The sequence below is a fragment of the Arachis ipaensis genome, chromosome B02, assembly GCF_000816755.2.
Source record: "Arachis ipaensis cultivar K30076 chromosome B02, Araip1.1, whole genome shotgun sequence".
Classification (NCBI taxonomy): domain Eukaryota; kingdom Viridiplantae; phylum Streptophyta; class Magnoliopsida; order Fabales; family Fabaceae; genus Arachis; species Arachis ipaensis.
In genome coordinates this window covers 79,672,583-79,686,716 of record NC_029786.2, presented here as the reverse complement: position 1 = coordinate 79,686,716, position 14,134 = coordinate 79,672,583, and the positions used below count along the sequence as shown (strand labels likewise).

Genomic DNA, 14,134 nt, shown 5'->3' with positions numbered 1-14,134 from the left:
AGCAGAGAAGGAAAGAGTTCACGACAGCAGAATAGATGCTCAACGATGACGATGACAAAATCTTCAAACCGTGTCTCTGATGACCAGACGACCTGATGGCTGACGATGCCGACGACAGAAGCTTCAGAGTTCAAATGACCAGACAACGATGCTGCTGACAAGAGCTTCAATCCATGGTGGTGGTAACTGCAAGTGGTCACTGCCGGTGTCGATTGTGGTATAGACGGTGGAGTTCCTTCTTTCCGTTGGAGGAAGACTGGAAGAGGAAATTAGGGTTGAGGGAGGCGTGGAAAGTGGCTCTTCGAAGGGTGGGTTGGGTAATGGGTTTTCTTTTTTTTTTTTGGCATCAAAACGACGCCGTTTTGGTGGATAGTAAAAAACCAGGACTTTTAAAAACTCGACTGTTTCGTCAGTTACCCTCCTTGACTGTTTTTTTGTCGATTTTTTGCAGGGCAGTTCTGGGAGTCAACCGATCAGGTGACTGGTTCCCGGTTAACCCAGTCGAACCGACCAGTCCGATCCAATTTTTAGAACCATGCATGTCATAGCAAATTAGAAGTTTACTAGTCCAAACAAATTCGCCATTTGATATGACCGATTAGGTCACCCTAGAAGCACAATGATGTGAAGGATCATTGAAAATTTACAATGGAATTCATTGAAGAATTATAAGATTTTTCAATCTAGTGAGTTAAGTTGTGTTGCATGTTTTCAAAGAAAATTGATTATAAGGCTATCAGCAATAAATATTAGATGTGAATCCCTTAATATCTTGAGCAGATTCAATGGTAATATATGCTGATCAGTTCATCCACCAGGTGGATCTTTTAGATATTTTATGGTCCTAATAGACGCATTTTTAAGATGGTTTCATGTGTTCTTATTTCAACTTCATGTTGTGCCTTCAAAGTGAGTCGAAGATGACTTGGAGGTCAGTTACCATGCTGATCGGTTCTGCAGTTTTCACTAACATGTTATCAATGTAGACTTCTACCGACCTATCTCTGTGGTCCTTGAAAACCTTTTTTTTTATCAATCTTTGGTATGTTGCCCTCGCGTTCTTTAGCCCAAACAACATGACTTTGTAATAGAATGTCCCTCCTGGCATTATGAACGCTGTTTTTTCCTCGTCAGATCGGTACATCAGGATCTGGTTATATCCCGAATAAGCATCCAAGAAACGCAAGAATTTGTATCTCGCTGCTGCGTCCAGCAAGGCATCAATGTTGGGAAAGGAGAATGAGTCTTTTGGTTTCGCTTTGTTGAGATTTGAGTAATCCACGCACATTCTCCATTTTTCATTTGCTTTCTTCACAAGAACTACATTCGATAGCCATGTGGAGTAGTCAAGTTCTCTAATAAAATCGGCTTCCAACAAGCTAGCTGTTTGTTTGGCTACCTCGTTTGCCTTTTTCGACAACATTTTCCTCCTCCTCTGTGCAACAGGATGTGCTTCCGGTCTCACGACCAGGCGGTGTTATATGAAGTCCGGGTCTATCACTGGCATGTCGGCTGGGGTCCAGGCAAAGAGACCTCTGTTGGCGCAGATGGATTCAATCAAAGGTTCTTTCAATTCGTGAGGGAGGTTGCGGTTCACAAATGTGAACTTGTCCTCTGTTTACCCTACCTAAAACTCTTCCAGGTCACCTTAAGGTTCGGGCCTCGGGTGCTCATCATGCCTAGCGTTAATATCTGCCAAGAACACCCCGGCTACCTCCGTAAACCTCTTTCTTAATGTTAAGCTAGCGTTGTCACAAGCAACAGCCATTTCCAGGTCTCGTCGTCCACCGCGAACTTCATTGTCAGGAACTTCGTGCAAATGACCACCAATAGCTCGTTGATAGTTCTCCTTTCGAAGATGATGTTGTAAGCCGTGTAGTCTTTCAAGACCACAAACTCAGCCATTGCAGACTTCCTGCTCGGCCCGGAACCCACACAAATCGATAGGATGACGGAACCGTCAAGCCTGATGTAGTTGTCACCCAGTCCTATGACTCCATGATGATGGTTCTTGAGATCACTTTCTTTGAAACCCAGGGCGTCAAACACGTTTCAAAATATGATGTTTGAATTGGCCCCTGTGTCGACTAAGATTCACTTGACCAGGCCAATCCCAATTCTTGTCGTAGTCACCATTGGTAGGTCCTCTGGGAGGTCGTCACACCAGTGGTCTCCATGGCCAAATGATATCTCGGGAAGCTCCCTGGGAGGCATTTTGTTGTCTTCCAATGTCATGCCAAGCACCTTGTCATCTTTCTTTGTTGCCAACCTTGACTTTGGTGGGGCATTTTTGCCGACCACCACATTCACCACCATTGTTGGGGTTGTGTCCGGGTTCTCGGGAGGGTCTTGCCTTGCCTTGACAGTCCGACTTCGGTCCTTTTCAGAACGCTCACTCTCTTTTCTCCTTGGTTCTTGGATGAACCATGAAAATTCGTTCAACTTTTCTTCTCGAATAGCCTGTTCCAACGCATCCTTCAGGTCAAAACAATCCTGCATCTTTGTGAATTTGCCTCCTCGGGGAAACGACTTGAACGATCTCCCAGATGCCATTTCTCTTGGTACCTCCCTTGGCTTCTCGGTGTTGCCAACCTGACGAGTCGGCAGAGCATCCAACCACCATTTGTTGGTGACCACCACCTGGTGACCTCCTCGTCATTTATGTACTCTCTTGCTGCACCTTGTATTTGTATTTCTTACATCGTCCAAATAGGCTTAGTGGTTTGGTGTTTCCTGAAATTCTTGTTCACCAGGCTGTTAGTGAGGCATAAACTAGCCACGGAGTCTGTGAGGCCATCTATCTCCAAACACTCGTCGTTGAACCGGTCCAGGTACTTCCTCGTCGGCTCGCCAACCCGCTGTGTCACACCCAACAGGTTGATCGAATGTTTTGCTTTGGCAATTTGGGTGGTGATTTGGGCCAGAAATTTCTAAGAGATATTTACAAAAGCTGTTATGGAATTTTGTGGTAGGGAGTTGAACCAACGAATCACTGGTCCCGCCAGGGTCACCAGGAACGCGTGGCATCTGACTTCATCACCCACTCCTCCCATGTTCATCCTGGCCTAGAAAGCCGTGATGTGCTCTTGGGGATCTTTGATGCCATCGTATCTCATGTCTGTCGGTTTATCAAAGTTCTTGGGTAGGCAGACTTTGAGGATAGAGGAGGGGAAATGGGTAGCTTCGATCACAGCGGGATCTCGGCGCTTCCTTTTTTGTTCTCCTTTCCGCTCATCCAAGCTCTTGACCTGTCTCGGGGGTAGGTGAGGGTGTGACCGTCGGTCTGGTCATGCCTGTCATCCTTCTCCCTGCCTTGCTTCCGCACTTCTGATCTATGTGTCGAAGACCTGTTTCGAGAATGGCTCGGACGAGCCTCTGTACGCGAGCGAGAGTTTTGACTGTGCTCGGGGTGATAGCGACCTCTCGTTGCCAGCTCCTTCTCTAGGTTCTGGACTCGGTGTCTGAGTTCTTGCATGATCCAAGAGTTATTGCTGTCGGTACTGCCAATTGGACTCTTTCCAAGGGACCAATCACGGGAGTGGCCTTGGTAAAAAAGAGTTTCTCGATGCCTCCAAGAAGTCCCAGTGTTCACTCTGCTCATGAGGTGACCTCCCTGGCATTCGTGGCCTCCCTCCCCGTCTAGTTCATCTTCAGGGCGAGGGAAAATCTCCATTTCAGACTCACGTCAGGTTCTCTATAGACAGCGCCATTGTTCGGTTCTTCGGAGGTCCGGTGAGATGAAAGGTTGCGTGAGATAAGGATTGGGTCCTGAGAGCGAGATCTGCAGAGTGGAAGGCTGGTGGGATTTTTTGGTTGATCGGCGGGTGGGGTCACCTATAAAGATACTTCGATGCTAAAGTAAATATCCGTACGAAGAGACAGCAAAATTAGGGTAAGATATGATGTAACTTGAGAGAGGGATAGATCCCTCCTCTTTATCTATTGTCCTCGGGTGAATCCTTATATTTGGACCCATTCATGTGAAAGTTTTTGTCAGTTGTCCAAACATTGTTTGGTTGAAAAGATGGTGTCACATAGAAAAAAAATAAGTTACGAATGAAAATTTAGAGATTAATTTTTTAAATTACTTAATTAATACATAAATAAATCGTATTAGGACATATGATGTTATTATTTATTTCAGTATATGGTCAAATATTATTTTGACACATGACATTGGGTGATTAGGTAATTAGGTCGAGTAACATGAGATACAAAGCAAAAATTTTGAATTCAAATTGAGAGTCAACTTTAGAATCGAAGTAAATTTGAGGATCAAAGTTTGAGTATTAAGTATTAACTCTTCAACCAATCAACTATATACTCTCTAGATTATATTCACTGGCAGAAGATCATTTATTTTTTTTTAATGGTTAAATATTGACACAAAACACAAAAGTTGCTGGTGTCGTAAACTTTTTGGATTCTTTAGTACTTTGTCCCGTACAATTTTGATCATTGTAGAATTATCAAATACACACATTCCACTATATAAATATACAAGTCTGAACTCTCAAATATTCTCTATCGGTTTTCTCAGTTACGCTCACCTCGTTACTTGATGCATTCATCTCTTCATCTACATCTTTAATCTTTCTATTTTCAAATCGCACTCAATTCACCGTTGAAAATGTACCTGAAAATATCTTGAAAATATGCATCTGAGCACGCAACAGCTGGATTCGCGGGAAGGGAAATTCGCTGTGCTGCATGTGACTGCCTGAAACACCACAAACTTTTTATAGTCTTCAGCAGCACAGGAAGCAACGCGAAGTTGTAGCAGGCGCCTTCAGAAACTTTTGGCGCGTTCTACCTGTTGATAACGGTATTGGCGTATCACATTCTTGTAACCTAATTTGTCTTTTAGAAAATCAAATTCTTTAATGAATGTTTTGTTTTTATACTGAATAATTTTTTAAACCTCCATAGTTACACCATTGCCCACCTTCTCAAGCATGAGTTCTCCAGGATCATCCTCAACCTCAAGAGGTAATTTTTATTTTTTATTCTTTTTAAAATTTGAATTGAGCGGTGATATTGAGATTTTAAATCTCCATTTTGTTTATATTTTATACAAATTGTTGAGATTTAATAAAATAACCTGCTAATCAAGTTAATGAAATTTTTCTTTCACTTTTAAGTAGACTGCATGCCGTGATGCTCTCCCTTGTTTTTATTTTATTTTATTTTATAATCTTTTTTATGACTTGGATAAAACTAAATGTATGCTCGAAAAGCAAGCGCACTGTTAGTAGTTTAACACTTAAACAGAACTTTTTCCTGAGTTGTTGCCAATAATTAGTGTGTGGGAAAGAAGTCTGAAATTATTTATTTGGTTAGTGTTAAACAGCTTTGCCCATGGAATTTATTTATTTATTTATTTAAATTATTAATGTTAAACAAATTTGAATATTGGGAACAAATTGCGTTTTTGTTGTACTTGTGAATAGCTTAGTATTCAATTTAACAAAATGTTAAGTGTAAAGATGTTCCCAAAAGGGCTTTTGGTTTCTTGATGTGGGTTCCAAAACAGGACATAACATTGTCCCTTCCCCTGATTACCTCTCTACTTGACGTAGTGTTTAGAAGCTGTCTTTGGGATACAAATACAGAGATAATAAGTATGCAAATATGTTTGATATTAGACGTGATGTGGGAGTTCCTAATGTAAATCGGAGTTTAATGCCTTATAACCACATAATATGGCATATCTAAAGGTTGGAAGAGTGGTAAATCAACAACTTGGTGAACAAAAGCATTCTACAATACCACTTAATTTAGTAGAAAGTGTACCCCTCAAAAGCAAATTGATAAGAGGGGAGTGGCTAGATAGTCCATGTATCACAACTTGCAAAAATTGTTGACTTTATCATTTTTTTCCTTACAAAGGGAGCCTTTGAGCAACGGTTGAGTTGTCTCTATGTGACCTTTTGGGTTCAAGTCGTGGAAACAGCCACCAATGGAATTATCAGGCTAAGCTACGTACATTATACCCTTTGGGTGTGACCCCTTCCCTGCATCCTGGGGTAATGCGGTAGGGTACATAAACCATAGGTAATAGAGACATTTAGGTTAATTAAGGGAAAAGGTTATAAAACCATGATGTGATTGAAATTGGTAAAAATAAGTTGTATAGAGTTAACTGTTTTGGAAGTGTTTTGATAATGCATCTAAAGAATAAAGAACTTTAGCATGGCAAAGTTGGAAACTAGTATCCAAGGAAATAGGACCAAGGGAATTAATAAAATTATTTATGGAATATAGACTCATAGTTGGAAGGGTTGTGATCTGATGAAACTATTTGGAAGGGTTGTGATCCGATGAAACTATGTATGCAACATTTAAATCTAACTTCAACCAACTCAAATTTTGCAGTTTCAGTAGAAGAGCAAGCCCCATTGCCAAAGCCGGCTGATCCTGCAGCAAACTTATCGAGCGATGAGATTGCACCACTTTCAGGAAATCCATTCTTTCATGTAGTTCTTTCAAAATCACATGTTCGTCGTAGTTGTCTCATGGTAATTTCACATTATGTTATAATTTCATTTGCCTCTTATATAGTCAGAGAAGATTAAGAAGTCACATGAACGTCTAAATTTCTGATGAATATCAATCTTCCACATTTCAGAAGACCATTTCTGTTTAATTTAAGGTTATGAATTAGATTACAACGGATGCATGTTTGCACTTGATGTCTTCAATGGAAAGGATAAGAATACACAAAATCAGGATGCAACAACCTTAATGTTGTGCTAAGACTGACCCTAAAACATTTTTATTTTACATTTCAATTATTGCTTCGAATTTGCAATAGTCATTGGAGCTGAATGCACTTGTTCTTTCAAAGGTCCATTTCATGTATAGGGATTTTCTTTTTTTTAAAACTCTACTGCGCCTGTTGAGCACATGAAAACACAAGACAATTTAATGTTTGTGTTAGCCATAAAATATTTATTCTCTTCTTTTACACTTCCAATAATAAATTAATCATGTTAAAATCTTATATTGGTAAATAGGGGCCATCAAAGGACTTAGTAGATATACTTCCATCTGCTGAGGTCCCTACTGTTCTTAAGTGTGGAGGTGAGAGCTGGGACATGGTGTATCGTGGACATGCTCCGGGTCGCAAGTTCTTCGATGGAGGCTGGAGAAAATTTGTCAAAGCTAATTGTTTGGTAGAGGGAGATGCTTGTGTTTTCGAGCTCATGGCAAACAGTGATGAGAAAATTGTCTTTGAAGTTCAAATTCTCAGAGGTGATGTCCCCAAAGTGTTTTTTAAAAGGGATAGAATTGGTGAAAGTGAACAGAAGCCAATTGTCATTGACTAGTGAACCACAATATGGTATAGTGTTGCAGGGTTTCTTTTGGTGCTTAGGTTGCTGCAACTAATTGTTTGGAATATCTGTTTAGTGAATGAATGCATTGGAATATTTTTGTATATTGTAGTGTTGTTGACTTGCTCTGGATAGATAGTAAGTGCTTGAGTATGCAATGTAAAATATGTTTCTTAAATCAAAAGTAATGGTTTGTTTATACTAATTAGAAGGGCAAAAAATATGTCATAATAATAAGTATACTCGGTTATTGGAATAGCTAAATTTGTTTAGGATGTCTTTGGGTATGAATTTGATTTTTGATATGGGGAAGATGAGTTAAGAAATGGCCAAATATGCCCTTTATTTATTTTAGTCTGTTTATAGTCACGACTATGTCATGGTCAACAAGGTGGAAACTTCCAAGAAAAGATTTAGAATTGGGAGGCCGGGCGATCCTGCCGGTGAACTGACTGTACCTCAAACCAGCACAGGGGAATGCTTCAAAGGCTTCGGCATTGAGGTATCCTTCAGTTCCACCGTCATCTATTTGATCTTGCAATTGATGCTCTTACTAGCAAGTCAGACAAAACACGAAAGTGTTTTTCAGTTTGGTGATTTTAACTTCTCATAACTGGCCATTACAGGCTTCTTCTATCATGCTTTTTAAGTGGTGATTTATTTATTTATTTTCTTTCATAGTTAGATAATATCATAAATTCACCTTTTTATGAAGAATTAGCTTAGCACTATCAAATATGTGCAGAGAAGTTTAGTGCATCAGAAGTCAGAACAGATCTTGCTTTAGAAATCACTCAACATTCACCAACCAAAGTATTTAGCCTAGATGTTAATATAAAACTTCATATTCTCATCATTAATAGTTGCACAAAAGAGAAAACAAAAAGATCAATACTCAGCTTGAAATCTCATGAATTCAATTTGCACATATTATATTATCTCCCTTCTAATTCAGTAAGAGTTACATTGTTGTTTGAGCTGGATTGGTGACTTTTCCGAGAGGATTCTGAACTGTGCAGCTTTTGTTTGTGGACAAATGCAACTTGTCCTGGTGGAGGAAGATGTGTAATCTCACTTATTAGCATCAAAACCACAGTGGATATAGTTGGTCTTTCTTTTGTCAATTCTTGCACACATAAAAGTCCAATGTGTATGCACCTCAAAATACTTTTCTCAAAGCATGGATCCATAATCTCTGGATCTGTTAATGATATGATGTTATTTTCATTCCATAGTTTCCATGCCTTGAAAAACACAAAACAAAACTTTGTTAATATGAGTATAATAAATGAAATTGAAACTGTTTGTAACTAAAAGGTGGTAGAGGAACAGTGACTAACATATCCAACAAGGCTTAGTGATTGCTGATGGTTATAAAAGCTGGTGTTTCTTCGTCCGCTAACAATCTCTAGTAACAAAACTCCAAAGCTGTAGACATCTGACTTCTCTGAAAAAAGTCCTTCCATTGCATATTCGGGTGGCATGTAGCCGCTACATCCAAAAAGCGAAATGCAACAAGTAACTAACTAATTAATTATTAAATAGCTCAATACGTAAAGATAATTATGCAAAAAAAAAAAGGATTACATACTAGGTTCCAACGACTCTCTTTGTATTAGCTTCGTCATTTTCACCTTCTCTAAAAATTCTAGCTAAACCAAAGTCTGATATTTTTGGATTCATCGCATCATCCAACAATATGTTGCTTGCCTTAAGATCTCTATGTATGATTCTAAGCCTTGAATCTCTGTGAAGATAAAGTATACCACGAGCTATTCCTTCAATTATGTTGAAACGTTTTTTCCAATCTAAGACTTTTCTTCGCTGCGGATCTACAGAATATGACGAACAAAAGCTATGCTTAAGTTGAGGGAAAATGGATGCACATAAGACCTAAGAGTATAATACTAAGAAGGATGGAAGAACGAACCAAAGAGAAAAGCATCCAAACTTTTGTTTGGCATGAACTCGTACACCAACATTTGTTCGTCGCGTTCGACACAACAACCAAGAAGTCTAACAAGATTGCGATGTTGAAGTTTTGATATAACCACTACTTCGTTCATAAATTCTTCCAACCCTTGTCCAGACGCTTTGGATAATCTTTTCACCGCGATTTCTTGTCCGTCTTCCAAATGTCCCTAGAAGATAGTTAAAGTCTTAAAGATGTTCAAATATATTGATTTTTGCAGCATAATGTGAAGGATTATTGGCACATCTTAGGGTGAATTATTACCTTATATACTGGACCAAAACCTCCTTTCCCAAGCATGTTTTCAGCATGAAAGTTGTTTGTAGCAGTTGCAAGCTTTTCAAATTCAAATAACGGTAGTTCGTCGAGTTTCATTTGTTTTTGTTCCCCAACAGTACTCTTTTTTAGAGTCAGAGTTCCTGAAACTTTCATTTGTAAGAAAGAAAAATATACATTCTTGAACTAAGAATTTTAACGAAATCTACAATACACACAAACAAAATTAATGGATGTGCTTCTTTCACCGATGATAATTTTATTGGATATAATGATGTTTCTAATTTTTTATTTTATTTTATTCATGTGTGTTTGTTTAAAGTTGGACTCTCACATTCTCTAAAAGAGTTTCAAATAGGTGTTTTATGAAAAAAAAACAAACAAACCGATAAGGTAAGAAATTAATCATCATTAAATTTATGACTTATATCATATGCGAGTTTTATTGTTATAATTTAGATGAAGGGAAAGTATGGGGAGCCAATGGAATATTTATACAATGTGTACAATGGAGGTTTAGGGAGTATTAGAGATAATCATTGGTGTTACCCTTTCCTATCAACTGAAACTTTTGGGATGAGTGGTATCATGACATGGTATTAGAGCGCTAGATCCAAAAGGTCAAGAGTTCGATCTTGGTCAACCCCAAAATATACTCGGATGGTTATTCTAGATAGTATGTGGATGTTCATTTTGTAACTTAATAGCCTATTGTACACATTGTACAAATAGTCCATTGTCTCCCTAGTGGAATCCTTAGATTAAAGTGTTGTTTTATTGTCTTTAATATTTGGAATAAGTCTTAAAGTTGTCATAATGTTTAAATTGTCATATTAAGTTTCTAATGTTTCAAAATCGTCTCAATATTATCGTGCCATTAATGATTTTTTTACAAGTTGATAGTAGGACAATATTAAGACGAATTTAAAACGTTATATTTAGATTCAAATATAACTAAAACGTTGCAGACAAAAAGATACATTATATTACTTTTAAAAGAATTATCAAATCAAATAAAATAAAAGTGAATTTTAACATAATGAATTGCATTACGAATTCAAGATTTTTAATCATCATGAAATACTTGTAGAATGATTAGTAGATAAACTTCTGAAAAAAAATCATATTTTCAACTTTATTTTTAATTTTGAAATAATTTTAATTCTATCTTTCAATAATATTAATTTTTTTACCATATTTAATTATGCAATTATTTTTTAATCACATCTAATAAGTAAATTACTCTTAATTATATTACTATCATTCAAAAAAATAAAGTTTAATTAAATTAAACTTTAAAAAAATTTAGTATATTAAAGTCAAAAAATATAATTTATACTTTACTGTATATGTACCATACTCTTTTTTTCTTTCTCAGAAAGTTTATTTACTAGCTATTCTATAAGCATGAGTAAAAAATTTAAATTTGTAATACAATTCATTCCATTAAAATTCACTATCATTTTATTTGATTTGGTAATTCTTCTAAAGAGTAATGTATAGTTTCTCAATGTTTTTGTCTTATTTAAGTCCCTAATGTTTTAAAATTGTCTCAATGTGGTCCTATTATCAACTTTGCTAACAGATTACTAACGACAGAATAATATTGGGATGATTTTGAAACATTAGGAACTTAAATAGGACGATTTAAAGGTTAGAGATAACTTTGATACTTATTCTAAATATTAGAGATAAAAATAATATTTTATTCTATAATTTAAGGATAATTAAATTTTTATTTTTTTATTTTACCAATTTTCTAAGGTTTGATCCATATATTTTAAATACACTAGTGGATTAATAAGTTATAATACAAATTAATTCACAATATCTTTTCTATTATTCTAGTAGGACTAGTAGTTATATAATAAAGAAATTATTTATCAATATCAGTATAAAGGCATAATGATAACTGACAAGAATCAAATGTTTTTATTAATATGCTAATCTAGGAATATTTTAACAAAAAAGATTTGATGATAAAGCTATATTAAATTAAACTTATTCCTGATGCAATATTGATATATTCAATTATAAGAAAAATAAAATAACATTATTTCTTATCATTAAATAGCATAAAAAAGTTAGTAAATAAAGTCTAACTATTCCTAGTCAATTCTTTATCACATTACCATTATCAAAAGTCTTTGTCGCACTATATTGAATTATTGTTCAAAAAGACCTGATTGACACAGTCAAAATTATGTTCATTCACTCTATGTGAACCATGTATTTAATCAGAAATACATGTTATATTATATGGAAAAGCCAAATTAAATTAAACTGTTTTGATCCAAGACAGAAAGTGGTAAGGTAACTTACGAGTTTGTTTAGCAGTCCATTTTTGCCACATAATGTATGCACAAATCGCTAATGCAATTATGCCTATCACCCCAGCAACAATTGGAATCATTAATGGCTTGTTTCGTCTTCTTCCCTTACTTGTAGCTGCAAGGTATTCAGCATATGTATAGAAGGATCAGAGAGCCAAAACAAGCTCATATCAACTTTCAATATTAAAAGTCTAGTCAAATTTTTGGATTGATGATTACTTCTATTTGTATAAGAAAAAATATGTATTGAACATTTAAACCTTTGTATTATGTGCCAATACTCACTTTATCGGCTACTACTTATAATTTAATTTTATCGTAATTGCAACTCTTTATTTTACTCTAAACTCTAACCACTAGAATATGAAGTTTAATTGATATGAAACTGTTCTAGTTTCAGCGCAGCTGTATAGCTCATAAAATTTTTTCCGACATTACTTTTTTTTTTTTAATCCAAAACACAATATTAAAACCAATTCAACCAACCAAAACATTGGCGCACACCTTTAATTTGTATTTTTATCAAGATTCAAATAATTATTTATCACAACTAATCAAAGAGATAATAAAAAGAAAAACATACCAATTAGTTGAGAATAAGGGACACGCAAGAAGAGATCAACTCCACCATAAGGGAACTTCTGCAAATCAATCAAGTCTCTAATCCAAAACATGCATCCAACATAAGAATCATAAGCATAAGCCAAACAAGAACAATTGGCCAAACAATTCGTTTTGCACTTGTCCAAATTAGCATCAGATCTCTCAGCAAAATCCGGCACTTTCATATTATTAAACACCTTAAACCCATCTTGTTGCACTTCAACTCCACCATTACTATTACTATTATTATTATTACCACTATTGTTCAAATTCTTCAACCTAACACACTGAAGCTGTGCCTCCTTCTTCCTCACACAACCACTAGTCCAATTTTTCTTACTCCATTCTTCCAAATTCCTTGGCTCAAACCCTTCAAAACAGCTACAAATCGGTTTGCTAGATGGATCACAGTTTCCGAATGGCCCACACGTGCCATAAAAATCACACTCATTTTGAAAAACTTCAAACGTCACATAATTCTTCTTGTTCAAGAATCTTGCCAGCCTAAGCTTTCCATCAAAAGTCAACGAGAGAATACCGAATTCGGCCGGATTAGCAAAACTGTAAGTTAGGTAAGCGGTTCCGTCTGGATCATGGTCCAGACGCCAACCATAGAGATACTCTGTTAGCATCCTCGGAGCGCCAAGGAAAACCCGGCCGTTCCATGGACCGGTTCGCCAATACGGTTGAGTTTTCTTGTACCAGAAGAAAACTTCCGGAGCGGCCAACCGCTCTAGGCTCCCGGTGAAGTCCCCAGAAGAAGGATCCGTGGGGGATTTCCAAGAAACATACTCAATTTTCTTGCCTGTGAACTTGTTGGCTGCGATTTTCATAGTCGGCACGGCTGTGTCCGCAGGGTGGTTGAAACTGTCCCAAACCGTTTCTCCAGTGTTGTCATCTGTAAGAACAAGATTACCGTTATCTTGAAGTTGAGCACTTGAGATATTGGTGACATTTTTAGTTGAGAATGTGAGGTTTGTTGACCAAACTATATGGTTTCTTCCGTCCATTACTACGATGTTGCCATCCTTGTGAATCTTGATAACCCCTGAAGAATTTTTCACGGGTTGATCTCTGTTTGCTATCCATATGATGTTGGAGTCAGAGAGGTACCATATTGCGGCATAGCGATTTGTTGAGTTTGGAGGGCTGAAGAATCCGAGCTTGAAGTTAGTGTTGTTTGAGGTCATTGTGTGATTGTCATTGATGAACGTGGTTGATGTGATTGTGTCATTCACAGAGCTCAAACATAAATGGATGCTGCAAAATATGAATAAAGTAGTGATGAACAAGAAGGAATTGGTATGAGTTTGATGACTCAGAAAACCCATGAAGAATTCTAATGTAGTAGAATTTTGTGTGGTTGAAGTGATAATAATAGTACTAGTTTGGATGTGCTGGGTTTATTTCCATTTTTCCTACAAAATTATTGGTGTTGAATTCTGATGTGTTGACCGTGGTATTTCGATTTAGTGTTTTATTTATTTATTTATTTATTTATTTACGTGTTGGGTTAAGCCTGTTGGCTTTAGTTGTGTAGGAGGAGGTGTCAATTATTTTTTATTTTTCAGCAAAGTTAATAAATTTAGAAAAAAAATTTCTTAAAGGCAGTAGTG

General features: G+C 36.6%; 2 protein-coding genes across 2 annotated transcripts; one reads left to right on the top strand and one right to left on the bottom strand.

Annotated features, from left to right (window-relative positions):
• LOC107625513 (B3 domain-containing protein Os04g0386900-like) lies at nucleotides 4,482–7,683 on the top strand. The gene is made up of 5 exons (XM_021116017.1): nucleotides 4,482–4,825; nucleotides 4,930–4,989; nucleotides 6,376–6,518; nucleotides 7,017–7,518; nucleotides 7,554–7,683. Exons 2-4 carry the CDS (start codon nucleotides 4,956–4,958, stop codon nucleotides 7,326–7,328), a joined length of 489 nt encoding a protein of 162 aa, XP_020971676.1. The 5' UTR covers nucleotides 4,482–4,825; nucleotides 4,930–4,955; the 3' UTR covers nucleotides 7,329–7,518; nucleotides 7,554–7,683.
• LOC107625512 (G-type lectin S-receptor-like serine/threonine-protein kinase At1g11300) lies at nucleotides 8,111–14,024 on the bottom strand. The gene is made up of 7 exons (XM_016328157.2): nucleotides 12,499–14,024; nucleotides 11,905–12,030; nucleotides 9,571–9,725; nucleotides 9,265–9,475; nucleotides 8,926–9,166; nucleotides 8,675–8,825; nucleotides 8,111–8,578 (listed from the first exon to the last, which is right to left on the bottom strand). The coding sequence occupies exons 1-7, from the start codon at nucleotides 13,847–13,849 to the stop codon at nucleotides 8,270–8,272; spliced, it is 2,544 nt and encodes an 847-aa protein (XP_016183643.1). The 5' UTR covers nucleotides 13,850–14,024; the 3' UTR covers nucleotides 8,111–8,269.

What these genes read in the sequence shown, in the direction of transcription:
- LOC107625512 (XM_016328157.2), bottom strand. Translation starts at nt 13,849, where the DNA reads ATGGGTTTTCTGAGTCATCAAACTCATACCAATTCCTTCTTGTTCATC. An exon ending in ATGGACTGCTAAACAAACTC is followed by an intron (nt 9,726 to 11,904) that starts GTAAGTTACCTT and finishes TGAAAGTTTCAG; the next exon opens with GAACTCTGACTCTAAAAAAG. An exon ending in CACTAAGCCTTGTTGGATAT is followed by an intron (nt 8,579 to 8,674) that starts GTTAGTCACTGT and finishes GTGTTTTTCAAG; the next exon opens with GCATGGAAACTATGGAATGA.
- LOC107625513 (XM_021116017.1), top strand. Translation starts at nt 4,956, where the DNA reads ATGAGTTCTCCAGGATCATCCTCAACCTCAAGAG. An exon ending in ATCATCCTCAACCTCAAGAG is followed by an intron (nt 4,990 to 6,375) that starts GTAATTTTTATT and finishes CAAATTTTGCAG; the next exon opens with TTTCAGTAGAAGAGCAAGCC. An exon ending in TTCGTCGTAGTTGTCTCATG is followed by an intron (nt 6,519 to 7,016) that starts GTAATTTCACAT and finishes ATTGGTAAATAG; the next exon opens with GGGCCATCAAAGGACTTAGT.